General features: G+C 37.9%; 1 protein-coding gene across 1 annotated transcript in view; it reads left to right on the top strand.

The window, feature by feature from the left end:
- SNX7 (sorting nexin 7) overlaps nt 1-27119 on the top strand; it is a 124450-nt gene that overhangs the window by 74410 nt on the left and 22921 nt on the right. Inside the window, exon 8 of the mRNA XM_003418432.3 lies at nt 18117-18269. Within this exon, the coding sequence (XP_003418480.2) occupies nt 18117-18269 (153 nt within the window). The remainder of the gene's footprint in view (nt 1-18116; nt 18270-27119) is intronic.

Here is a 27119-nt window from a genome sequence, read left to right as displayed (position 1 = left end):
AGCCTTTCAGTTAGCAGCCAAGCTTGTTAACCATTGGTATCACCCAGGGACTCCATATGATGTATAAGTTTAATATAAATGTACATAAGTATATGTAAATATATATGCATAAAGAGAATTAAATAAATAATTTGTTAGATCTTGTTCAGTAAGTAGTGAGTGAAATATAAATATTTCATGACAGAAAATGGTATAGCCTGTGAGTCTGTGAAATAAGTAAATTTAGATTCTGGCTTTAAAGGGGTTTTAAACCTTGGAAAACATAATGATAATATAGCATATTACTTAGGCTAGATTATTTCTAGGCTTAGGTTATTTCTACAGAAAGAAATACAGGAACTTCACATATTTAAAAGACCTTGAGTTTTTTTTTTTTTTTTCTTTTAAGGAGCCATATCTTTCCTTTTTTAGTGGCTTCTTTTAATGCAACTCATGGAATCTCCTGAAAAGAAATGAACCCTTTTCAATCCAACGTGTATTTACTGAGCCAACGTTATGCAGGAGATTCAAAGGAGATCTCTATATTTATGAAACGTGACAGTTAAATCACTGACTTTCTGTTGCCTGCAGTGTCCCAGGAAATCAGGAATTTATTCTTTCTTTCAGGACGATGCATCAGCTGCGTATGTGGGTGTTGTATGACTCCATTTATCATTTTTAGAAAGTACATTGTTTTTAACTGAACAAGTTACATTTGAGTAACAAAATCCACAAAGAGTTTCAGGGAGAGAGGTTTGTATTATAAAGTATATAATTACAAAGTATATTTGTATTATAAAATGTATAAAAAAGCACTGCTTAATAATCATACGTATGCCTGCAAAGCATTGTATAATCAAGCCCCTAATTTCTTCAAACACATCTTACCTCTGTTACACATCAGAAAATAATATAATTTTATTGTTAAGAGGCCTCTTATCTCTCCCCTGCAATTTAATTAATACTTGTTGAGGAGATGTAGCTGTCACATTAGAACTGAATTTTTGATTTTTCCATTGTCTTCTGATGGAGTGGTAATTAAATTTTTTTATTTAGGTATATTATTTTCAAGAACTTTTCAAAATGATAATTTCCCAGCCTTTCTGATTATAAAGAGAAATTTTCAGCATTTGAATAAATAGATTGAATGGTTGAATTTTTTTTCCATAAAAGGAAATAATAGAGAAACCACTTTAAAAGGAAAATGATGATATTTTTATGTAAGAGTAACTATCGTATTCAAATTGCAGTGTTTTGCTAAAAAATTTTGGTGATATACCTTATGGTTAGGTATAGATAAATTTTAAAGTATTGTGGCATTTAAAAGTTTAAATAAATCTTTGAAAAGGCAGTAGGAAAACAAGTCTAGTTATAAGTAACATTTTGCTTTTCTAAAATCATTCATTCTACAAATACCAAATTCCCACATAGTGTTATAGAAAACAGTTGTCATTAAGTCAGTTCAAACTCATGTGTGTCAGAGTAGAACTGTGCTCCACAGGGTTTTCAGTGGTTGATTTTTCAGAAGTAGCTCACCAGACCTTTTTTCTCAGGTGCCCCTGGGTAGACTAGAACTTCCAACTTTTTAGTTAGCAGCCAAGTATATTAATAAGATAGTGTCAGTACCAGGGATACAATGGTGAAACGGGAGATTTTACCTTTGAGTGGTAGAACTTACATTCCAACAGGAAAGTACATAGACAAAAAAATTAAAATAATTGCTAATTCTAATGAATACTCCCCCATGCATCTGTCAGTTTGTCCTACTGTGGAGGCTTGCATGTTGCTGTGATGCTGGAAGCTATGCCACCAGTATTCAAATACCAGCAGGGTCACCTATTGTGGACAGGTTCCAGCTGAGCTTCCAGACTAAGACATACTAGGAAGAAGGACCTGGTGGTTTATTTCTGAAAAGAATTAGTGAGGAAAAATCTTATGAATAGCAGCAGAACATTATCTGATACAGTGCTGGAAGATGAGCCACCCAGGTGGGAAGGCACTCAAAAGACGACTGAGGAAGAAAGCAGAGTTGACCTCAATGCTGTGAATCAAGTCAAGCTTTCAGGACCTTCATTTGCTGATGTGGCATAACTCAAGATGAGAAGAAACAGCTGCAAACATCCATTAATAATCGAAACCTGGAAATGTACGAAGTATGAATCTAGGAAAATGGGAAATCGTCAAAAATGAAATAGAACGCATAAACATCGATATCCCAGGCATTAGTGAGCTGAAATGGACTGGTATTGGCTATTTTGAACCAGACAATCATATAGTCTGCTATGCTGGGAATGACAACTGGAAGAAGAATGGTGTTGCATTCATCGTCAAAAAGAACGTTTCAAGATCTATCCTGACGTACAACACTGTCAGTGATAGGATAATATCCATACACCTACACGGAAGACCAGTTAACACGACTATATTATTATTCATATTTACGAGCCAACCACTAGGGCCAAAGATGAAGAAATAGAAGATTTTCATCAGCTGCTGCAGTCTGAAATTGATCGAACATGCAATCGAGATGCATTGGTAATTACTGGCGATTGGAATGCAAGTTGGAAACAAAGAAGAAGGACCAGTAGTTGGAAAATATGGCCTTGGTGATAGAAACAATGCTAGAGATCGCATGATGGAATTTTGCAAGACCAATGACTTCTTCATTGCAAATACATTTTTTCAACAACATAAACAGGGACTATATGCGTGGACCTCGCCAGATGGAATACACAGGAATCAAATTAACTACTTCTGTGGAAAGAGATGATGGATAGGCTCAATATCATCAGTCAGAACAAGGCCAGGGGCAGAATGCACCAATAGACCATCAATTACTCATATGCAAGTTCAAGCTGAAGCTGAAGAAAATTAGAACAAGTCCATGAGAGCCAAAGTACAACCTTGAATATATTCCACTGAATTTAGAGACCGTCTCAAGAGTGGATTTGACATGTTAAACACTACCGAAGATCAGATGAGTTGTGGAATGATATCAAGGACATTATACGTGAAGAAAGCAAGAAGTCATTAAAAAGACAAGAAAGAAAGAAAAGACCAAAATGGATGTCAGAAGAGACTCTGAAACTTGCTCTTGAATGTCGAGTAGCTAAAGTAAAAGGAAGAAATGATGAAGAGCTGAACAGAAGATTTCAAAGGGTGGCTGTAGAAGACAAAGTATTGTAATAACACATGCAAAGACCTGGATGGCGTTAGAAAACCAAAAGGGAAGAACACGCGTGGCATTTCACAGGCTGGAAGAACTGAAGAGAAAATTCAAGCCTCGAGTTGCAGTATTGAAAATATTAAATAATCTACAGGGAAAATATTAAAGGACACAGGATGCATCTAAAGAAGATGGAAGGAATACACAGACTCACTATACCAAAAAAATTAGTCAATGTTCAGCCATTTCAGGAGGTAGCATTTGATTAGGAACTGATGGTAATGAAGGAAGAGGTCTAATCTTCACTGAAGGCATTGGTGAAAAACAAGGCTCCAGGAGTGTATTGAACACCAAATGAGATTTTTCAGCAAATAGATGCAGCACTGGAAGTACTCACTCGTCTATGCCAAGAAATTTGGAAGACAGTTACCTGGTCAACTAACTGGAAGGATCCATATCTATGCCTATTCCCAAGAAAGATGATCCAACAGAATTCTGAAATTTTATCGAACAATATCATTAATATCACACACAAGTATAATTTTGCTAAAGATCACTCAAAATCAATAGCACGGGTACATCAACAGGGAACTGTCAGAAATTCAAGCCAGATTGAGAAGAGGACGTGGAACCAGGGATGTCACTGCCGATGTCAGATGGATCCTGGCTGAAAGCAGAGAATACCAGAAAGATGTTTATCTGTGTTTTATTGACTATGCCAAGGCTTTCGACTGTGTGGATCATAACAGATTGTGGATAATATTGTGAAGAATGGAAATTCCAGAACACTTAATTATGCTTATGAGGAACCTGTACATAAATCAAGAGGCAGTCATTCGAACAGAACAAGAGGATACTGTGTGGTTTAAAGTCAGGAAAGGTGTATGTGGGTCAGGGTTGTATCCTTTCACCATACTTCTTCAATCTGTACGATGAGTAAATAATCTGAGAAACCAGACTGTATGAAGAAGAATGGGGTATCAGGATTGGAGGAAGACTCATTAACAACCTGTGTTAGGCAGATGACACAACTTGCTTGCTGAAGGTGAAGAGGACTTGAAGCACTTACTGATGAAGATCAAAGACTACAGCCTTCAGTATGGATTACACCTTAACATAAAGAAAACAAAAATCCTCACAACTGGACCAGTAAGCAACATCATGATAAGCAGAGAAAAGATTAATTTTGTCAAGGATTTCGTTTTACTTGTATCTATGATCAACACCCATAGAAGCAGCAGTCCAGAAATCAAACGACATGTTGCATTGGGCAAATCTGCTGCAAAAGACCTGTTTAGAGTATTAAAAAGCAAAGTTGTCACCTTGAAGACTAAGGTGCACCTGACCCAAGCCTTGGTATTTTCAGTTGCCTCATATGTGAAAGCTGGACATTGAATAAGGAAGACTGGAGAAGAATTGACGACTTTGAATTATGGTGTTGTTGAAGAATATTGAATATACCATGGACTGCCAGAAGAATGAAAAAATATGTCTTGGAAGAAGTACAGCCAGAATGCTCCTTAGAAGCAAGGATGGCGAGACTTCGTCTCACATACTTTGGACATGTTATCAAGAGGAATCAGTCTCTGGAGAAGGATATCATTTTTAATAAAGTAGAGAGTGAGTGAAAAAACAGAAGACCCTTGGCGAAATGGATTGACGCAGTGGTTGCAACAATGGACTTAAGTGTAGCAGCGATTGTGGGTATGGCACAGGTCCAGGCAGTGTTTCATTCTATTATACATAGGGTTGCTATGAGTGGGAGCTGACTCGATGGCCCCTAAGGACAACAGTGAATGCTAAGAAGAAAAAAACAATGAACTGAGATATGGAATACCAAATAGGAATCTACTTTGTACATAAATGCTGTTCTGAAAAAATTATCTAAGAATCTGATATTTAAGCTAAAATCAAGAGTTTGAGCTAGTATATTTGAATAGGGAGAATAATTTTTCAGATACCATGCCATTTATTTAGGTCTTCTTTAATATATCTCAATAAATTTTTATGTATTTTTCTTAGGTATTTTGTTAAATTTATTTCTAAGATTCCTAATTACATTATTTTTTTGTTTGTTTTAACTATAAATTATATATTATTAAAATTTTATTTTCTAGCTTTTGTTTGTCCAGAGTATAGAAATATAATTCACATTTGAACATTTATCTTATGTTCAACAATCTTCTAAATTATTTTTAATTTTAATAACTTATTTGTATACCATTCGAGGTTTTCTATATAGAAAATTCTATCATGAGTACATAATGGTAGTATTATCTCATTTGTCCAATCATTATACATCTTTTTCATTTGTTATAGAGATAGCTAACAAATACATTTTAGTGTTTAATAGTGATGCAGCACTATTTTTCATTTTAAAGTAAATGCCTTCAATGTTTTTTCCATTAATAATCATGTTTGCTGTATATTTTTGTAAACACCTTTAATCAGGTTAAGAAGTTCTTATCTACTCCTGTTTGATTAGAGCTTGATTCAAAAATGGGTGTTAAATTTTATGAAATGATATTATATATCTATTCAGATAATTGTATGATTTTTCTCTTCCATCAAATGGTATCATACACTGAAAAAAAAAAACCCATTGCCATCGAGTCAATTCTGACTCTTAGTGACCCTGTAGGACAGGGTAGAACTGTCCCATAGGGCTTCCAAGGAGCACCTAGTGGGTTCGAACCGCTGACTGGTTAGCAGCTGTAAGTTCTATAGAGTCGCTATGAGTTGGAATCAATTCAACAGCACTGGCTTTTGGTTTTACACTGAGGAGGCCTATAAGAAATAACATTTAACCAGCCTTGCATCTCTGGGGTTATCCCAGCTTGGCCATTGCTGGATTTGATTTGCTTTTTAGCACTTTTGTATTTATATTTCTTAATAAGAATGATTTGTAATTACCATTATTTGTACTAGAAATGTCAGTCATTAATAGAGGTTATATTCAGATTACATTAAATATTTTATTTGTTGATGTTCTTTTGATTCCTTCCCAGTGTACTTGGTTATTTTCCATAGTCTGCTGCTTCTTACTCATGATTTTAATACTTTCTTTTATTTATTTCAATATATTTAATATGCTTATTTTATATACTTTCTACGTATACTTTCTACGATGAAATTTTTGGGTAATAATTCTTCTGAGTCGTGTTTCAGCTCTTGCTCATAATGTCTTCTTTTTTGTGTGTTTGTGACTCATACACTTAGAACTTTATCTGTAAGAACTCTTGTTGTTGTTGTTAGGTGCTGTCGAGTCAGTTCCGACTCATAGCGACCCTATGCACAACAGAATGAAATGCTACCCAGTCCTGTGCCGTCCTTACAATTGCTGTTATGCTTGTGCTCATTGTTGCAGACACTGTGTCAATCCACCTCGCTAAGGGTCTTCCTCTTTTCCGCTGACCCTGTACTCTGCCAAGCATGATGTCCTTCTCAAGGGACTGATCCCTCCTGACAACATGTCCAAAGTATATAAGACACAGCCTCGCCATCCTTGCCTGTAAGGAGCATTCTGGCTGCACTTCTTCCAAGACAGATTTGTTCGTTCTTTTGGCAGTCCATGGTATATTCAATATTCTTCGCCAACATCACAATTCAAAAGCGTCAACTCTTCTTCGGTCTTCCTTATTCATTGTCCAACTTTCATATGCATATAATGTGATTGAAAATACCATGGCTTGGGTCAGTCACACCTTAGTCTTCAGGGTGACATCTTGGCGCTACAACACTTTGAAGAGGTCCTTTGCAGCGGATTTGCCCAATGCAATGAGTCTTTTGATTTCTTGACTGCTGCTTCCATGGCTGTTGATTGTGGATCCAAGTAAAATGAAATCCTTGACAACTTCAAACTTTTCTCCATTTATCATGAGGTTGTTCATTGGTCCAGTTGTGAGGATTTTTGTTTTCTTTATGTTGAGGTGTAATCCATACTGAAGGCTGTGGTTTTTGATCTTTATTAGTAAGTGCTTCAAGTCCTCTTCACTTTTAGCAAGCGAGGTTGTGTCATCTGCATAACGTAGGTTGTTAATGAGTCTCCCTCCAATCCTGATGCCCCGTTCTTCTTCATATAGTCCAGCTTCTCGTATTATTTGTTCAGCCTACAGATTAAATAGGTATGGTGAAAGAATACAACCCTGACGCACACCTTTCCTGATTTTAAACCAATCAGCATCCCCTTGTTCTGTCCGAACAACTGCCTCTTCATCTATGTAAAGGTACCTCATGAGCACAATTAAGTGTTCTGGAATTCCCATTCTTCACAGTGTTATCTATCCATAGTTTGTTATGATCCACAGAGTCGAATGCCTTTGCATAGTCCATAAAACACAGGTAAACATCCTTCTGGTATTTCAGCCAGGATCCATCTGATATCAGCAATGATATCCCTGGTTCCACGTCCCCTTCTGAAACCGGCCTGAATTTCTGGCAGTTCCCTGTTGATACACTGCTGCAGCCGTTTTTGGATGATCTTCAGCAAAATTTTGCTTGCGTGTGGTATTAACGATATTGTTCTATAATTTCCACATCCAGTTGGATCACCTTTCTTGGGAATAGGCATAAATATGGATCTCTTCCAGTCAGTTCACCAGGAAACTGTCTTCCATATTTCTTGGCATAGACGAGTGAGCACCTCCAGTGCTGCCTCTGTTTGTTGAAACATCTCAATTGATATTCCATCAATTCCTGGAGCCTTGTTTTTCACCAATGTCTTCAGAGCAGCTTGGACTTATTCCTTCAGTACCATCGGTTCCTGATCATATGCCACCTCTTGAAACGGTTGAATGTCAACTAAATCTTTTAGGTATAATTAAAAAAACAAAACAAAACCCAGTGCTGTTGAGTCGATTCCGACTCATAGTGACCCTATAGGACAGAGTAGAACTGCCCCATAGAGTTTCCAAGGAGTGCCTGGTGGATTTAAACTGCTGACCCTTTTTGTTGGCAGCCGTAGCACTTAACCACTACACCACCAGGGTTTCCATTTTGGTATAATGACTCTGTGTATTCCTTCCCTCTTCTTTTGATGCTTCCTGTGTCATTTAATATTCTCCCCGTGGAATCCTTCACTATTGCAACTTGAGGCTTGAATTTTTTCTTCAGTTCTTTCAGATTGAGAAACACCAAGCATGTTCTTCCCTTTTGGTTTTCCATCTCCAGCTCTTTGCACATGTCATTATAATACTTTACTTTGCCTTCTCCAGCCGCCCTTTGAAATCTTCTGTTCAGTTGTTTTGCTTCATCAATTCTTCCTTTTGCTATAGCTGCTCGATGCTCAAGAGCAAGTTTCAGAGTCTCCTCTGACATCCACCTTGGTCTTTTCTTTCTTTCCTGTCTTTTCAGTGACCTCTTGCTTTCTTCATGGATGATGTCCTTGATGTCATTCCACAACTCATCTGGTCTTCGGTTGCTAGTGTTCAATGCTTCAAATTTATTCTTGAGATGGTCTCTAAATTCAGGTGGGATATACTCAGGTCATATTTTGACTCTCATGGAGTTGCTCAGATTTTTCTCAGTTTCAGCTTGAACTTGCATATGAGCAATTGATGGTCTGTTCCACAGTCGGCCCCTGGCCTTGTTCTGACTGATGATATTGAGCTTTTCCATTGTCTCTTTCCACAGATGTAGTCAATTTGTTTTCTGTGTGTTCTATCTGGTGAGGTCCATGTGTATGGTCACTGTTTATGTTGGTGAAAGAAGGTATTTGCAATGAAGAAGTCGTTGGTCCTGCAAAATTCTATCATACAATCTCAGGCATTGTTTCTATCACCAAGGCCATATTTTCCAACTACTGGTCCTTCTTCTTTGTTTCCAACTTGCATTCCAATCGCCAGTAATTACCAATGCATCTCGATTGCATGTTCGATCAATTTCAGACTGCAGCAGCTGATGAAAATCTTCTATTTCTTCATCTTTGGCCCTAGTGATTGGCTCGTAAATTTGAATAATAGTCGTGTTAACTGGTCTTCCGTGTAGGTGTATGGATATTATCCTATCACTGACAGTGTTGTACGTCAGGATAGACCTTGAAACGTTCTTTTTGACGATGAATGCAACGCCATTCTTCTTCCAGTTGTCATTCCCAGCATAGTAGACTATGTGATTGTCCGATTCAAAATGGCCAATACCAGTCCATTTCAGCTCACTAATGCCTAGGATATCGATGTTTATGCGTTCCATTTCATTTTTGATGATTTCCAATTTTCCTAGATTCATACTTCATACATTTCCAGGTTTCGATTATTAATGGATGTTTGCAGCTGTTCTCATTTTGAGTCATGCCACATCAGCAAATGTAGGTCCCGAAAGCTTTACTCTATCCATGTCATTAAGGTCGACTCTACTTTGAGGAGGCAGCTCTTCCCCAAGTCATCTTTTGAGTGCCTTCCAACCTAGGGGACTCATCTTCCAGCACTATATCAGACAATGTTCTGCCGCTATTCATAAGGTTTTCACCGGCTAATGCTTTTACTCTGTCCTGTAGGGTCGCTATGAGTCGGAATCGACTCAATGGTACTGGGTTTTGGGTTTAATGCTTTTCAGAAGTAGACTGCCAGGTCCTTCTTCCTAGTCTGTCTTAGTCTAGAAGCTCAGCTGAAACCTGTCCTCCATGGGTGACCCTGCTGGTGTCTGAATACCAGTGACATAGCTTCCAGCATCACAGCAACACACAAGCCCCCACAGTACGACAAACTAACAGACACGTGGGGTGTAAGAACTCTTAGGCCTGGAATAAAATTTTGTTTTTCCAGAGCTTATTTTGGTTTTCTTTTGGGGAAAATTCAATAGACCTCTTCGGCTGGAGTGTAGACCTAAGTACCACCAATCCAGTAACACTTTAAAACAAATGTTTAGCTTGATGTTTTTTAATCTTCTAGTTGCATGAATTTAGACTGTAAAGGTATATGAGGGCTGGCTTGAGAGTCCATGTTCTACATACTCAGGAGAGATGTCTTTATTTTTTCATATACTGAGTTAGAAATAGGCAATTTCACTTGCTGTACCCTGAAGGGAAGAGAGACAAGTTTATATCTTGTTATCCCTCACTTGAAGCTGTGACCTTTCATGTTCTCAGTTTATCCGAGAAGAAGATCTTACAGTTTGAAAAACTAAACTAGTGCTACTAGGGGTTATAAATGCCCTCTGGGTGAAAGGCAGTATTTCTTATTTTCTTTCCATATCATGAATGCATTTAAAATGATGGTTTCTACATTTTATATAGCCATTTTAGAGTTATGTATTGTGAAAGTTGGTCATGTTATCTAGTCCACTATATTGATCAAAATCAAAGTTTTGAAATGAAGCTTTGTGACCTCACGTCCTCGTATGTTCTACAGTGTAGGTAGCATTCTACTGATACTTTGTTGTTCTCATACCATTCCTTGCATTTGGAATGCTTTTGTCACATTTCTACCTATTGAAATCATCGTGCTTTTTTTTAATTAACTCAGATGCGGCCTTCTCTTTGATCCCTTTTTTAGGCCTCGTGGTATAAAAAAGCAATGGAAAAAGTTCAGACAAAATAGATCAGCTCTACCATTTCTTAGTGGTGGAAACTTGGGCACGTGTCTCAACTTCTTTGAACCTAGTTTTTTTCCCTCTAAAATGAAAATAATATTTGCCTGAGAGGGTTGTTACGAGGATTAAATATAGTGGTATATGTAAAGTCCATAGAACATACTGTTGTGTGCTTTCAAGTCAATTCCTACTCATCGTGCCCATGTAGACTGGAGTAGAACTGTCCCATTGTGTTTCCTAAACTCTGGTGGCATAGTGGTTAAGTGCTATGGCTGCTAACCAAAGGGCTGGCAGTTCGAATCTGCTAGGCACTCCTTGGAAACTCTATGGGGCAGTTCTACTCTGTTCTATAGGGTCGTTATGAGTCGGAATCGACTCGACGGCACTGGGTAATCTTTAAAGGAACAGATCACCAGTTCTTTTCTCCTGTGGAGCTGCCAAAGAGTTCTAATCTCCGACCTTTCAGTTAGCAGCCGAGTGCTTGACATTGCATCACCAGGTCTTAGAGCATACCATAAGGCACTAAATAAAAAGAAGCCCTGGTGGTGCAGTGGTTAAGAGCTACGGCTGCTAAGCAAAAGATTGGCAGTTCAAATCCACCAGCCACTCCTTGGAAATCCTATGGGGCAGTTCTGCTCCATCCTATAGGATCGCTATGAGTCAGAAGCTACTCAGCAGCAATTAAATTGTTCTTATTATTACTCCGTTAATTTTGGTTAAATATGTGCCTCCAAGTTATATCCAAAACCTTGTACAGCTAGGCTCTAATGTTTATAACACTTTTCCTGGAATTAAAGTTCATACCTCTGTCTTCCTTACAACATATAAGTTCATTATCTTGTTTACCCATAAATTACATATAGTGGGGAATCAGAAATGTTGGGAAATGGAATCAGGGTATGGTTCTGTGGCTCCTCTTACAAAAATCAGACCAGGATCATAATGTTCCCAAATCTCCACTGTTACCAAACTCCAGGTTTAGTCCAAGAACTTCAGCTCTATTATCTAATTTTTTGTAAGATCAATTTATTATTTAAATGATGTGAATTTAGATATGTATATGGCTTCGATTAAATTGTATTTAAAGTGCCATTTAACAACTTCATTAGGTGATTTTTTTAAATTCTGCAATCTTTATCGAAATGTAAAATGTATGATCAGTCACTTCATTTATCAACCATGCATAAGTCCAGGTTTGTTTAACTCTTTCTAAAATCAATTAATGTTCTGCTAGTGAAGAAAAAGAACTCTTCCAATAATGCATTAGTATGCTTCATGTCAAAACAATTACTTGTACCAAAAGAGGTCACAGGCCACAAATAGAAACAGGCTTCTATATTTATGCATTTTCATAAGTTGGATTAGGCATTCCTTTCCTAGGAGAAAGTGTTTTAACAGTTTTCAAATGAGCCATACCACTGGTTTTTGTTCTAGAAGGAACTCTAAAGCAAATGTAGGCATCATTAAAATAGCAAGTTAAAAACCGTGATAATGGAGAGAGGTCTCTCCCAAAAGATCGGAACTGCACATCAGCTGCTCTGAGAGGTAAAGTGCATCTCTGGGTAGTTTCCTTACAGTTTTTCTTCTCTTTTTCATGCACGAAAAAAAAAAAAAAAAAAAAAAAACCATTGCTGTCGAGTCACTCTGACTCAAAGTGGCCCTACAGGACAGAATAGAACTGCCACCATAGGGTTCCCATGGCTATAAATCTTTAAGGAAGCAGGCTACCACATCTTTCTCCCATGGAGTGGCTGGTGGGCTTGAACCGCCATCCTTTTGGTTACCGGCCAGGCATTTAACCACTGTACCACCAGGGCTCGTTAACCATAATGAACCATCTGTAGTTCTCTAGAAACTCCAAACTAAACATGATGATGTAACTTTCCATAGGTTATTTCTTCTACATGTAATGCCCTTCACATTTTCTTTTTCATCCATTTGCTTTTCAGTTTCTCCTCTTAGGCATGTGTCTTTGAGGGCAAGTTCTATTTCTTTGCCCTCCACCTAGTTCCTGACACAGTGTAGAGAGATGCTGAGTGAATTCTGCTGTGTGAGTGTGAATGAACCAAGTTCCCCTTGTCTCCTTCCTTGGTTATCTCAATTGTCCTATTTCAAGTGAACTGGTTCCCTTCCTCCTCCCCTCCTCTCTCTTTTAACCGTTCCTACATACTTCTGACTGAGGAATCTATCCAAAATACTGTTCTGCCCTGGTCAAAAACCTTTAGTGGCTTCTCATTTCCTGTAGAAGTCATTTCGTGCTCAATGTCTTTTATAACCTCTTGGCATCATTTTCAACCAGCCTTTCCAGCTGCATTTCCTATGTTTCTTTTTACCCACTCCAGACTCCAAACACAACACCAGTTCATTCTTTGTTGTACTCTATATCATACCATCTCTGTGGTTTTATGCCATACTCTCCACCAAGTATCCCTTGCCCCAGTTATTACCTAGTGAATTAATGGTCATAGAGCCCTCTACCCCACAATCAGAATTAACCCTCCATTTTGTATCTTTCTATACAGCTTCAGTTTTTTCCTTCATTATGGCATGTATCATGTTCTATATTATATTATAGCCTTTTTATTTGTTTGCTTTTGTTTTTGAACATCTGTATCCTAATACATTACAATTCCTTCAGATTGGAGCTACATCCAGTCTACCTTTGAAAGCCATGGGCAGGCTAGCTCTATGTCTGGTTTGTTCTGTCAGTGTAGAAAGAACATGAGCTTCAACTTAGACCGACCTTAGTCTGAATCCCTAGTATGCCACAACAAGCTGTGTGACCATTTTCATCTCTCTCTGTTTCACAGCTTGTAAACGGACGATAAAGATTTTAACTTTGCAGCATTATTATGAAGATTAAATGAAATAATATATGCTAAGCATGTAGCTTAATCCATTGGCCCTTGGTAAACCAAAACCAAAAACCAAACTCATTGCCACTGAGTTGATTCCGACTCATACCAACCCTACAGGACAGAGTAGAACTGCCCCATAGGGTTTCCAAGGAGCAGCTGGTGAATTCAAACTGCAGACCTTTTGATTAGCAGCCAAGCTCTTAATTACTACGCCCCCAGAGCTCCTGGCCCTTGGTAGGAGTGCTATAAATGGTCACTAATATTAACTACCGTTATTGTTACAATAGTAGATATATTATTGGAGAAGGGTATTGTTTTGTTTGTCAGAACTCTTAGTATTAAAGGTTTTCATTTAAATCATGTGGGTAATTTCTAGCTGAATATAACTGAAGCTAGAAATTACCCATTGGCCTTGCTGTTAAATGTAAAACCTTTTTTTTTTCTTTTCAGTCTTCCAATATTTTATTACTACGTATTCCATTATTACATCTTTTTTACTGGCAAAAAAGACTGCTTGCTTTTTTAGTTTTCCACTATCACTAACGGGGGGCCAAATCGATGCCAGTATTGGTTGAAAGAATTACACGAGCCTTTTTGGAGTCCATAAAAATGGGTGGTGAAAATGACTAATGCATTTGACTGCTACGTGAAAGGTTGGAAGTTGAGTTCACCCAGAGGTTCCTCAAAAGAAAGGCCTGGTAATCTACTTCTGAAAAAATCAGCGGTTGAAAACCTCGTGGAGCACAGTTCTACACTGGAACACACGGAGTTGCCATTAGTTGAAATCAACTTGATGTTAACTTGAAAGTCCTTTCTACCCCTGTCTTTTGCATGCTATTTTGCAGTAGAGAATGTGAATTAAATGCTCTACCTTTAGAGTTTCTGAAACTTGCTATGTGGTGTTTGAAGAGTTACCAAACTAGAGGAGGGCAAGTCTCTAACACATCTTTTCATACTTCATTGACCATTTGTTGAGTGTGTATGTGGTGGTATGCCTGACTTGCATAGTCAGAATGCATACTACCTTGTACCAAAGAACTTCCCTAACACTGAAGTCAACTAAGAAGAAGCACAGCCTATGATACTATACTTTATGTATAAATTGTGAGGAAAGATAGCATCCAGATCATTCTTAATTTGAATTAGGTGTGCTGTGCTTAGTACAAATGAGAGTTTCTTAGAACTGAAATTCTGGGAAGATGATTCATTGTAGGGAAATACCTACTGCCTCTTTTCTCCTTTTCCAGTTAAAATACCAATGAAGTCATCAGAGGAAGGAAAAAACAAAAAACTTTAATACAGACACAGAAAATGACAGGAATTGATTATACTTATTTAAAGCATATGTATCATCTTATACACTGATGAGATCAGATTAATAAACAGCACTTGAAATTAACCTAAGACCTAGGCCCTGGCAGAGGAATGACACATTTTGACAGGTTAAAATTCTGGAAGAGGAAAGGCAGGCTCATTTTCACCAATTAATAATAATGATGATGATGATGGAGGTGATGGTGAGGGTGTAGTGGTGATGGTGGTAATAGGCAAGTTGCCAGGCATTGTGTGAATCAGTGTTTATTATCTCATGTAATATTTATAAAAACCATATGAAGATAGGTGTTAAATTTTAATATTCATTTCACATATCAAGAAACTACAGCTGCAATAGGTAATCTTACCCAATGTCACATAGCAACTAAAAGACAGAATTGGGACTTAAACTGAGGTCAGCCTGACCCACAGCCAGCTTGTATGCTGCCCTAGTGTACTGATCCCTGTGCTGTACTGATAAGGTCATACACCTTCTTTCTGTAGGTGAGAATGGGATTCAGAGAACAGGTCCCAGCACAGGACCCCTTGTCTAGGAAAGCATAGCTTTTGGCCAGAGCAGAAGAACCACCCAGCCTGATCATCACTTTTGGGGGCATTCTCTTCCCAGAACTTGAAGGAGGGATTTGCAGCTTATTGCTTTGCTATAAATCTCTTATGGTAGTAACACCACTACAGGAGGAGGATAGATTATACAATTTTTTTTTAAAGTACCGTATTTCCTAATGGCAGAGTCGGGAGAGCCAGTCTGCAAGTAGGTCCCTGGGTGGTGGCACAAACAGTTAATGCATTTGGCTGCTAACTGGCAGGTCGGAAGTAAAAGTCCACTCAGAGGCACCTCAAAAGAAGTCCTGGCAATCTACTACTGAAAAAATCAGCCATTAAAAACCGTATGGAGCACAATTGCACTCTAATACACAGGGGTTCACCATGAGTCAGAATTGACTTGATGACCACTTGTTCTGGTACTGATACTCTACCAGTGATCCCACTCTGGTGATAACAATTTTAGACTGCAAAACCTAATCAGAGGAGAGTAACTGTGGTTATAATAGTTGTATATACTTTTTGGTAGGGATTGCAGGAAAGACATTTTGCTAATAATCTCCATCTGACTATGAAAGTGGCAAGAGAACATCTGACATCCCAGAGCAGTGTGGGTCCCTATCAACCCCTGAGTTCTTTCCAGCAGGCCTAGATCCTTTTTGACATTGGCCTTTGAACAACTTTACTCTTAGCTCATCCCCTAGCGACCACAGCCTACCATTAATAGCTCTTCAAGTAACATCCCATTAGATATCTTCTTTAAGGGTTTAATGAGATAATTACTCCAAGGACTGCATATACCTACTGAGTAATAAATAGCCTTATTGAGATAGTTCTACCCTACCAACAAAACAAGAAAGTAAAAAAAAACATGAAAATCAACCTTACTGTTGAAATAAATCTGTCATAGGTAATGGAGGATTTATGTAATACCAAACATCTGTTACCAGGAAAATAAAAGCAAATATCATTGTGATGAAATAAGAAAAGAGAAATGGCATTCTGTAGCCAAAAAAGTAATAATTCAAGAAAACATTGGAAGCAAAGTACTATATTATATAGATTTTAAGGCCCACATTTTTTCACACACGTTAGCATCTCTGAAATAGGAATTCATCTTAAATGATGGGGTCTTACAAATGGTTTCAGCCAACAACAGTGGTAATGTAAAGTGCTCCTGTTTAAACATTGCTCGGCAAGATTGGGTCACTCACTGCTTTTCTGACCTCATCTCCTAGGACTTTCCCTCTTTTTCATTCTGTTACAGTCATGCTGCACTCTTAGCTGTTCCTTAAACAAGCCAGGCACGCTTCCACCTCTGGGCCTGGGCCTTTGCCTTTGCTGTTTCCTTTTCCTACTGAGAATTCCATGTCTCACTCTCATATTTAGGATATTTATTCAAATGGCACTTTCTCATGTTAGCCTTTTCCTCCTCACCTTATCCAAAATCACAGTATTCTAACATTCCCCATCCCCCTTTCCACTTTATTTTTCTTTTGCAGTTACAACCCTCTGACGTAGTTCGTATTTTGCTTGCTTATTTATGGTTTGTCTCTCCCAATAGAGTACTAAAAAAACAAACCTGTTGCTGTCAGGTAGATCCTGACTCACAGTGACCCTACAGGACAGAGTAGAACTGCCCTATAGGGTTTCCAAGGAGTGGCTGGTGGATTCAAACTGCCGACCTTTTGGCTAGCAGCTGTAGCTCTAACCCATTATGCCACCAGGGTTTCCCAATAGAGTATAAGCTCTAGTAAAGGCAGGAATTTTTGTCTGTTTTCTTTACTACCAAATCTCCCCAGCTTTTAGAAGAATGTCTTATGCAGAGTCAATACTTAATATATATATTTGCTGACTACATGAATAAAAGAATAAATCAATGGATCACATGCTCAAAGGCTAGTGGGTAAGGTGGAGAAAGAGGTACAAATGCCACACTAAATATGGCTAATGGAGCATGGACTAGGCCATCAGGCACTTGAGGTATAAACCTGCCTTTGTTTCCAGCTATCTGAGTGAAGTTTGGCTAGTAATCCCCCGGGCCTCGAGGTTAGAGTATATAAGCTCTGTGGGTGTTATAACATGTTCATTAGTTGAACTTTCTGCTAAAAGAGAATTGAAAAATGAGGTCTAGGAATGGAAAACCCAAATGAATGAAACTTTAAACACAAACATTATTGGTAATGAGAATGTTAGTGTAAAAGAACTTTGAGATAACTAGTAGTTCAATTTCCTTTATTTTATAAATAGTGACACTGAAGCCCAGGAATTGAGAAATTAGCCAAGGTCGTGAGCTAATTGGTGACAGACTTTGCACTCTACTCAATGTCTCAGTGTCCATGAGGGAGCCCAGTGTCCTTTTTACACTAACCAGTGAATCCTTTAAGTACACTTATATAACTCCCCTGATGGCACAGTGGTTAAGAGCTTGGCTGCTAATGAAAAGTCAGCAGTTCAAATCCACCAGCCACTCCTTGGGAACCCTGTGGGACCATTCTGCCCTGTCCTATAGGGTTGCTGTGAGTCGGAATCGACTCAATGGCAAGAGGTTTGGTTTTGGTTTTAGTCCATATGATAAACACTGATGACTTGTCAAAGAAAAAGTTATTCTTAAACTGTTTTGATGTAATGTTCAGCTTAGATTCAATGAAGTCATCCAGTGGTGAGAATACATAGATCAATTTATCTTTCTTTGTGATCTAATTCAGCTTACAGAAGAGATTGGAAAACTTGAAGATAAAGTGGAATGTGCTAATAACGCCCTGAAAGCAGACTGGGAAAGATGGAAACAAAATATGCAAAATGATATCAAGTCAGCATTTACAGATATGGCCGAGGAGAATATCAGCTACTATGAACAGGTAATTAGTGCTCTTTGATATTATTTCACTTTAAAGAAATTCTTTTCTCTCTTGCTGTCTTTTTTTCCTGTGTTGAAAGAGTATATGAAGAAACAAAGGGACACACTCAAAAGCCTCTTTGGCGGCTCCATGCCTCCATTTGGTTCTCTCCCTGACAAGTCAGGAGTAACCAGACCTGCTGACGGGAACAACTGTGTTTATGTGGAGGAAGACTGATTACCTCTCCTTTTTACACAGCATGCCCTGAGTGCCTAATCCGAGCTAAGCCTGATGTGAGAAAGAGTACGCTACCATGTTTTGTTTTGTTTGATTTTTCTTAGTTACTTTTTTTGGAAGGATTTGCAATACTGTTCTAGTATTTTTTAATTCGTCAAAAGCACTTGATAAATCTTCTCGTGCCCTCCACCCTCCCTCCTTCTTCTATTATAAAGATAAAGCTCTGCCAAGGGAGGAAAGGAGCAGAGGTTGGAATAAGCCAAAAACCAGTTCAGGACCTATACCCTGTGCCCTTGCCATCCCCATCTTCTGTAGCTGTTTAAAAAATCAGCAGTGGAGTATGCTATTCTTTTTGCTGAAGAGTAACAACATTTTGTTTGTTTGTTTTTAGTTTAGAAAAGAGCCTGGTCATCATTTTGATTTTCAATGATTGTGTTTCATTTTTTACAACTAACTTTTTCAGAGCAGTTATTTTTAAAGTGAATTTTATAATACTATCACTTTTCTCAAGGAGCTGTGGTGGTACAGTGGTTAAAGGTCTGCGGTTTGAACCTACCACCTGTTCCACAGGAGAAAGATGTGCCAGTTGGCTTCTGTAAAGACTGGAAACCCTATGGGGGCAGTTCTCCTCTGTCCTACAGGGTTGCTATCAGTTGGAATCAACTTGACAGTAATAGGTTTTGGTTTTTTCACCTTTCTCCACTCAGCATATTCTAAGCGTACTTTCTCTAGCAAGTATATTTTAAACATATCTTCAACCATCTCTGGCTGAATTAATGAATATAAAATGTTTAAATCGAGAGCATTATTTTATGCGTTATAGTCCACAGTGCCCATCAGTTTAAAGATAATTTAAACTGAAATGAGTTTAAAGATAGTTTAAACTGAAATAGTATATATTTTGAAAGATAAGCAAATTGATATTTCCATCCAACAAATGTTAATGGCGTACCTTCCTAAGATGGGGGGGAGCAGTTAGAGGGAACAGCATGCGAGATACACACCAGCCCTTTTCGTGTAGTTACAGTCAAGGACAGAAACAGCCAGTTAAAACAAGTGGTCATAGTAAAGTGTAATAAGTTACATGATGGGGAGACATTGCAGGGAGGGACATCTAACCTAACCTAGAGAGAATGAGGGAGGCTCCTCAGAGGATATGCTTAAGTTGAGACGAGAATGGTGAATAAGAGGTCACCAGATAAAGATGTGAGGGAGAGAGTTCCAGGTAGAGAAAACATGCACAGGAGCCCAGACGTGAGAGAGAATATGACCTGTTCAAGTAACTTAGGTCCTTTTCGGAAGGTGGAGGGATAGAGATAATTTTGAGTTGAAGGATGGGGCTAAAGAGGACCTTATAAATTCAGTTAGTCTTTTATCGTTCATTCTAAAGGAAGTGGGAGCCATAAAAGAGTTTTCAACAAAAAGTCACAAGGTCAAACTTGCCTTTTGGGAAGATAATTCTGGCTATGTATAGGTGAGAAACCAAACCAACAAATGAAAACACTAAACCTGTTGCTGTCAAGTTGATTCCAACTCATAGCAACACTGTAGGACAGAGTAGAACTGCCATATAGGGTTTCCAAGGAGCGGCTGGTGGATTCGAACTGCAAGCTTTTTGGTTAGCAGCTGAACTCTTAACCACTACACCACCAGGGTCCCTATATATAGGTGAGAGTGGTAGAAAACTGGAGATGGTAAGAATAGTTAGGAGGCTTTTGCAATAACTGAGGCAGAGATGTGGACCGACCTGGCTTGTAGTAGTGGACTAGAGACTGGTGGACAGATTCAAGTGATACTTACTTTTAGGGGGTGGAGTTGGACTTATGAATTTCTGTCCCCCCTTCATTCTTTATTCTGTATTACAACCTTAAGTGAATTTAAATATATAAAGGGAATTTCTCATTCATCTCATATTTTGAAATGACTTAGAGTATTCTTTTGAATAAGTCACGTTTGTCACCTTAAAGCTTTCTAATAGTAATTGCCTAAGCCATCACTGCCTTGGGGCAGCATGAAGACATGGATTTCTAGCACTAAGTATACCACCTAGCAGATTAAATCCACAGAAGTAACTTTACTTTTCCTTTACAATACAACCATATTTACATTACAGGATTGTTGTGACAATCGACTGAGATAATATATAAGGAAATTCCTTGAAAATTAGAATATGCAATATACTGTAAGTGATTATGATTATAAAACTTAAGTATGTTGTTAGGTGCCGTCAGGTGGGTTCCGACTCGTAGTGACCCTATCTATGTACAACAGAATGAAACGCTGCCAGTCCTGCGCCATCCTCACAGTTGTTTCCATGCTTTAGCCCGTTGTAGCAGCCACTTTGTTAACCTATCTCACTGAGGGTCTTCCTCTTTTTTGATGACCCTCTATAAGAAAAATAGTTGCATAGCAGTTAAGTGCAACAGCTGCTAATCAAAAGGTCAGCAGTTTGAATTCACCAGGTGCGCCATGGAAACTCTATGGGGAAGTTCTACTTTGTCCTGTAGGGTCTCTCTGAGTTGAAATCGACTCAACAGCAACGTTTTTTTTTTTTTTCTTTCCTGCTTTACCAAGCATGATGTCCTTCTCCAGGGACTGATCCCTCTTGATAGCGTGTCCAAAGTATGTGAGACTAGTCTCACCATCCTTGATTCTAAGGAGGATTCTTGTTGTACCTCTTCCAAGACAGATTTGTTCGTTCTTTTGGCAGTCCATGGTATATTCAATATCCTCCAACCACAATTCAAAAACGTCAGTTCTCTCTTCAGTCTTCCTTATTCATTGTCCAGCTTTCGCATGCATATGAGGTGACTGAAAACACCAAGGCTTGGGTCAGGCTCACCTTAGTCCTCAGGGTGACATCCATGCTTTTGAACACTTTTAAGAGGTCTTTTGAAGCTGATTTGCCCAATGCAATTTGACCTTTGATTTCTCGACTGCTGCTACCATGGATGTTGATTGTGGATCTAAGTAAAATGAAATCCTTGGCAACCTCAATCTTTTCTCCGTTTATCACGATGTTGCGTATTGGTTCAGTTGTGAGGGTATTTTTCTTAATATTGAGGTGTAATCCATACTGAAGGCTGTGGTCTTTGATCTTCATCAGTAAGGGTTTCAAGTCCTTTTCACTTTCAGTAAGCAAGGCTGTGTCATCTGCATAACACAAGTTATTTATAAGCCTTCCTCCAGTCCTGATACCCTGTTCCTCTTCATAGAGTCCAGCTTCCCAGATTATTTTCCCAGCATACAGATTGAATAGGTATGGCGAAAGGATACAACCCTGATGCACACCTTTCCTGACTTTCAACCATGTAGTACCCCCTTATTCTGTTCAAACAGCTGCCTCTTGATCTGTGTACAGGTTCCTCATGAGCACAATTAAGTGCTCTGGAATTCCCATTCTCCTTAATGTTATACATAATTTGTTATGACCCACACAGTTGAATGCCTTTGCATAGTCTATAAAACACAGGTAAACATCTTTCTTGTATTCTCTGCTTTCAGCCAGGATCCATCTGACATAATCAGTGATATCCTTAGTTCCACATCCTCTTCTGAATCTGGCTTAAATTTCTGGCAGACCCCTGTTGATGTACTGCTGCAGCCACTTTTGAATGATCTTCAGCAAAATTTTACTTGCCTATGATATTAATGATAAAAAAAAAAAATTCTCGCATTCAGTTGGGTCACCTTTCTTGGAAATAAGCATAAATATGGTTGTCTTCTAGTCGGTTTGCCAGGTAGCTATCTTCCGAACTTCCTGGCATAGACAAGTGAGCACTTCTAGCGCTGCATCCATTTGTTGAAACATCTCAACTAACATTCTTTAAATTCCTGGAGCCTTGTTTTTCGCCAATGCCTTCAGGCAGCTTGGAGTTCTTCCTTCAGTACCATTTGGTTCCTGATCAGATGCTACCTCCTGAAATGGTTGAACGTCAACCAATTCTTTGTGGTATAATGGCTCTGTGTATTCTTTCCATCTTCTTTTGATGCATCCTGCATTGTTTAATACTTTCCCCGTAGAAGGCTTCGCTGTTGCAACTCAAGTCTTGAATTTTCTCTTCAGTTTTTTCAGCTTGAGAAATGCCGAGTGTGTTCTTCCCTTTTGGTTTTCTATTTCCAGCTCTTTGCACATGTCATTGTAATACTTTACTTTGTCTTCTCCAGCCACCCTTTGAAATCTTCTGTTCAGTTTTTTTATTTCATCATTTCTTCCTTTTCCTTTAGCTACTTGATGTTCAGTAACAAGTTTCAGAGTCTCTTCCGATATCCATTTTGGTCTTTTTTTTCTTGCCTGTCTTTTTAATGACCTCTTGCTTTTTTAATGTCTAGTGTCCTTGATGTCATTCCACAACTCATCTGGTCTTCAATCATTAGTGTTCAACATAGCAAATCTATTCTTGAGATATTATATACTTAATATACTTAAATATATTAGGGTATAAAATCACAAGACAAAGAAACCTAATATATTTTCCTTTATATTATAAGATTTGTCAAACTTTTCTAGATTTGGACTTTTAGTATTTTTTTAAGAGAAAATATTCATAGCAGTTCCATAGACCGCCCCTCCCCAAGTGAAATGTTTTGGCTTTTGCCATTCCTATTACATAAATACATATTTTTATTATACTCAAAGATTTGAATTTGTTTTACACAAAATGCTGTTTTCTTAAGAACAGTTAAACTAGCATAAACGTTGTTGTTGTTGGTAGGTGCCATTGAGTCAGTTCTGACTCATAATGACCCTGTGTACAACAGAACAAAACACTGCTAGAACGTGGGCCATCCTCACAATCGTTGTTGTGCTTGAGCCCATTGTTGCAGCTACTGTGTCAATCCATCTTGGTGAAGGTCTTCCTCTTTTTCACTGACCCTCTAGTTTACCAAGCATGATGTCGCCCAGGGACTGATCCTTCCTGATAACATGTCCAAAGTATATAAGACGAAGTCTTACCGTCCTTGCTTCTAAGGAGCATTCTGGCTGTACTTCTTCTAAGACAGATTTGTTCGTTCTTCTCGCAGTCCATTGTATATTCAATATTCTTCACCAACACCATAATTCAAAGGCACCAATTCTTCTTCGATGTTCCTTATTCATTGTCCAGCCTTTGCATTTATGTGAGGCAGTTGGAAACACCATGGCTTGGGTCAGGCACACCTTAGTCCTTAAAGTCACATCTTTGCTTTTCAACACTTTAAAGAGGTCTTTTGCAGCAGATTTGCCCAATGTAATATGTCATTTGATTTCTTGACTGCTGCTTCCATGGACATTCATTGTGGATCCAAGTAAAATGAAATTGTTGACAACTTAAATCTTTTCTCTGTTTATCATGATGTTTATTAGTCCAGTTGTGAGGATTTTTGTTTTGCCTAAGCTAGCATATTATAAATTTTGTTCTTCACAGCAATGTATAGCAGTGTGTTACGTTTAAATCTTTTTCCTAGATGAATTCTATTCTCAGTGTTACACTAAAACTGTGTCAAGGGCTTTGCATCTTGGATGTATAAATTTGGAGGAATCTTTGGTTTTCATTATTATAACTTCAAAAGCCCCATACAGCTCCGGCTATTTAACTTTTTTTTTTTGCTTTGTTTTTCTGAATGAAAAACTTTAACTGATTTGGCACATCAGTCCAGTAAAGCATAATCAGGAAGTTGAAGCCCCTAAATAAATCAAGTTTTCTTAATTAGCATATAGGCTGTAAGGCCTGAAATAGCAGCAGTCTACTATTATCTGTTAACTTCAGAATATTCCACATATACAATAAGTGAAATGTTTTCCTGTCTGTCCTTCCCCTTTTTAAAAATGTAATCACATTCTTATTGGAATACTTTTTATTTTCATTAACATTTGCATAGATAAATTCCCAAAGGGTCTGTTGCTAGTGTGATAGATGAAATGGGGTGTAAACACTTGCCTTTGGATTTGCTTGCATGAATTGAAATGGTCACAGCTCATTTACATCTTAAAATTTAAGTGTCAGTGTGACAGAGGAAAATCAGAGTGTAAATATGAGCTATGACTCTATTAGACTCCAATTATCTTCTACTACAATGTTGCACGTAGATGTGTGAATTTACTTAGAGACAGTTGATGCCAAATATAAAACAGGTGCCTCTAAATAAACTTTGAATAGGTAAAATAATGTTATTCCCCTTTTGTCTAATAAATTTGTTGAGTCTTCTCTTTTTATTGTGCTTTAAGTGAAAATTTACAAATCAAGTCAGTCTTTCATACAAAAACTTATGCACACCTTGCTATGTACTCCTAGCTGCTCTCGCACCTAATGAGACAGCACACTTCTCCACTCTACCCTGTATTCTCTGTGTCCATTCAGCCAGCTCCTGTGTCCCTCTGCCTTCCCATCTCGCCTCCAGACAGGAGTTGCCCACATAGTCTCATGTGTCTTCTTGAGCCAAGAAGCTTACTCCTCATCAGGATCATTTTCTGTCTTGTAGTCCAGTCTAATCCCTGTCTGAAGAGTTGGCTTCAGGAATGGTTCCAGCCTTGAGTCTTTAAAAAAAAAAAAGTGACTAAACAATAAACCCCCAAATTCAATTGAACACTGGTGAATCATTTCAAAATATACTGGTACCAAACTAACCAAAGAAAATTATTTCCTGCTCTTGTGGCAGAAAGGAGTCCTGATGGCACAATGGTTAAGTGCTCGGCTGCTAACAGAAAGATTGGTGGTTCAAACCCACCAGCTGCTCCATGGGAAAAAGATGTGGCGTTCTGCTTCCGTAAAGATTACAGTCTTGGAAACCCTGTAGGGTAGTTCTACGCTGTCCTCTACAGTCTTCTATGAGTTGGAATTCACTCGACACCGCACAACAAGAACGTTAAGGAATGTTAAAACAATAAAATGTGACGTGTTAGATAAATTGCACAAATGGTTTTTAATTGTTCCCTAGTTAAGTACAAGAGTATCTGTTTTTGTTATTGTTGTTGATGATGATGGTAATGGTAGTAAAGAATGCTTGAGAGGAAGAGGTCCTTGGCAGTTACTACAAATTGGAAAAATGTCCTCTTTTTAAAAGTTTATTTTAACACTCATAATTGAGAAGAGACCACATAATGTTGATTTTCACCAAACAAAGCAGTTTGTAATTAAGTAATTATAGCACTTAAAGGAATATAATTCATTTCTTTTTATAGTTTATTTTAGAGTTATTATTGCTGTCGGTTGTTTTTAGCTGCTATCAAGTTGGCCTCCGACTCATGCACGATGAAAACATTGCCCGGTTCTGTATCATCCCCATGATTGGCTGGGTATCGGACCATTGTGATTCATAGGGTTGTCATTGGTTGATTTTTTTCAGAAGTAGATCGCTAACCCTTTCTTCCTGGTCTATCTTAGTCTGGAAGTTCTAGTGACACGTGTTCAGAATCATTGCAACACGCCCAGCCTCCACTGACAGATGGGTGGTGACTGCGCTTGAGGTGCGCTGGCCTGGAATTGAACCTGGGTTTCTGCATGGAAGGCAAGAATTCTACCACTGAACTAGGAACTATTATTAAATACATGCAAGCCCTTGTTTCATAGATTTATTTTCCTGTTTATAAAATTAATACATGCTTACTTAACTAAATATAAGCAAAATAACAAAAAGTAAATACACTAACGTATAAAGAAATAAAGAATACCCATAACCTTTTCTCCTAGACAGTGGTGCATTTAAATACAATTGCAGAAAAATAACTTGATATTTTGAGGTAAAAATATTAATGATTTAATTCTATATGGGCTCTTTAGAATGTGTCAACATAAAAGCATATGTGGTCACATATTTGTGTCATGATGATTACAGTAGATATATATTGTTTTGACTTTCGTATTTTTCATTTGTTTTATAACAGTTCCTTGTAACAATATATTCTTCATATAGTATATTATGTTACTATACCTTTCTTAGCTTAGATAATTACTGATAGTTGTACATTTATCTTATTTCTCTTTTTTTGCTCTCATAAATAATACTACAAAAAATATTTATGAACATTAGTCTTTTAAAACATTTCTTGATAAGAATTTAACAAATAACCAGATCAGAGGTAACTGCATTACAAATGCTATCAGTCTTATTTAAGAATGTCAGTTGCCTCATGTATAATCATTTATTTAAGATTCTGTTATCATTACAACCCTGTACTAAGCACTATGAGGGATCTAAAATCAAACTTAAGCCTTGCCATTACAAGGTTACAGTTTATTAGAGAAGAATAACGTATTTTCAGTTGATTAATAAAGCTCTACAACATGTTAATATTTTAGGTGAAAAAGTTTTAAAATTAGTTTTATTTACTTAAGTCATGATGAACAGAGTTCATAGAAAGATTTTATCCGCACTGGATGACAAAAATATATGTATCTACATGGAAATCTAGGAAGGAGAAAAACAATTATAGCGAAGGAATTTTCAGTAAGATAGTTGAAGAGAGAAAAAGATCATTACAAGGATACACCAGCTAGCCAAATGAGTAATACTGCTCATGGTTTCCTGAATCCAAGTCCGGCTATTTATGATCTATGTAAAAATCACAGACATCAAAAAAAAAACCAAAAAAACAGATATCACAGCGGTCCTATATTGGTAGTGATTATAAAACTGCCACCTAAGCAAGATTCT

This window comes from Loxodonta africana, chromosome 3 (genome assembly GCF_030014295.1).
Source record: "Loxodonta africana isolate mLoxAfr1 chromosome 3, mLoxAfr1.hap2, whole genome shotgun sequence".
NCBI classification, from domain to species: domain Eukaryota; kingdom Metazoa; phylum Chordata; class Mammalia; order Proboscidea; family Elephantidae; genus Loxodonta; species Loxodonta africana.
Note: the sequence above shows the minus strand (reverse complement) of the source record. Positions and strands in the feature narration are given on the sequence as shown.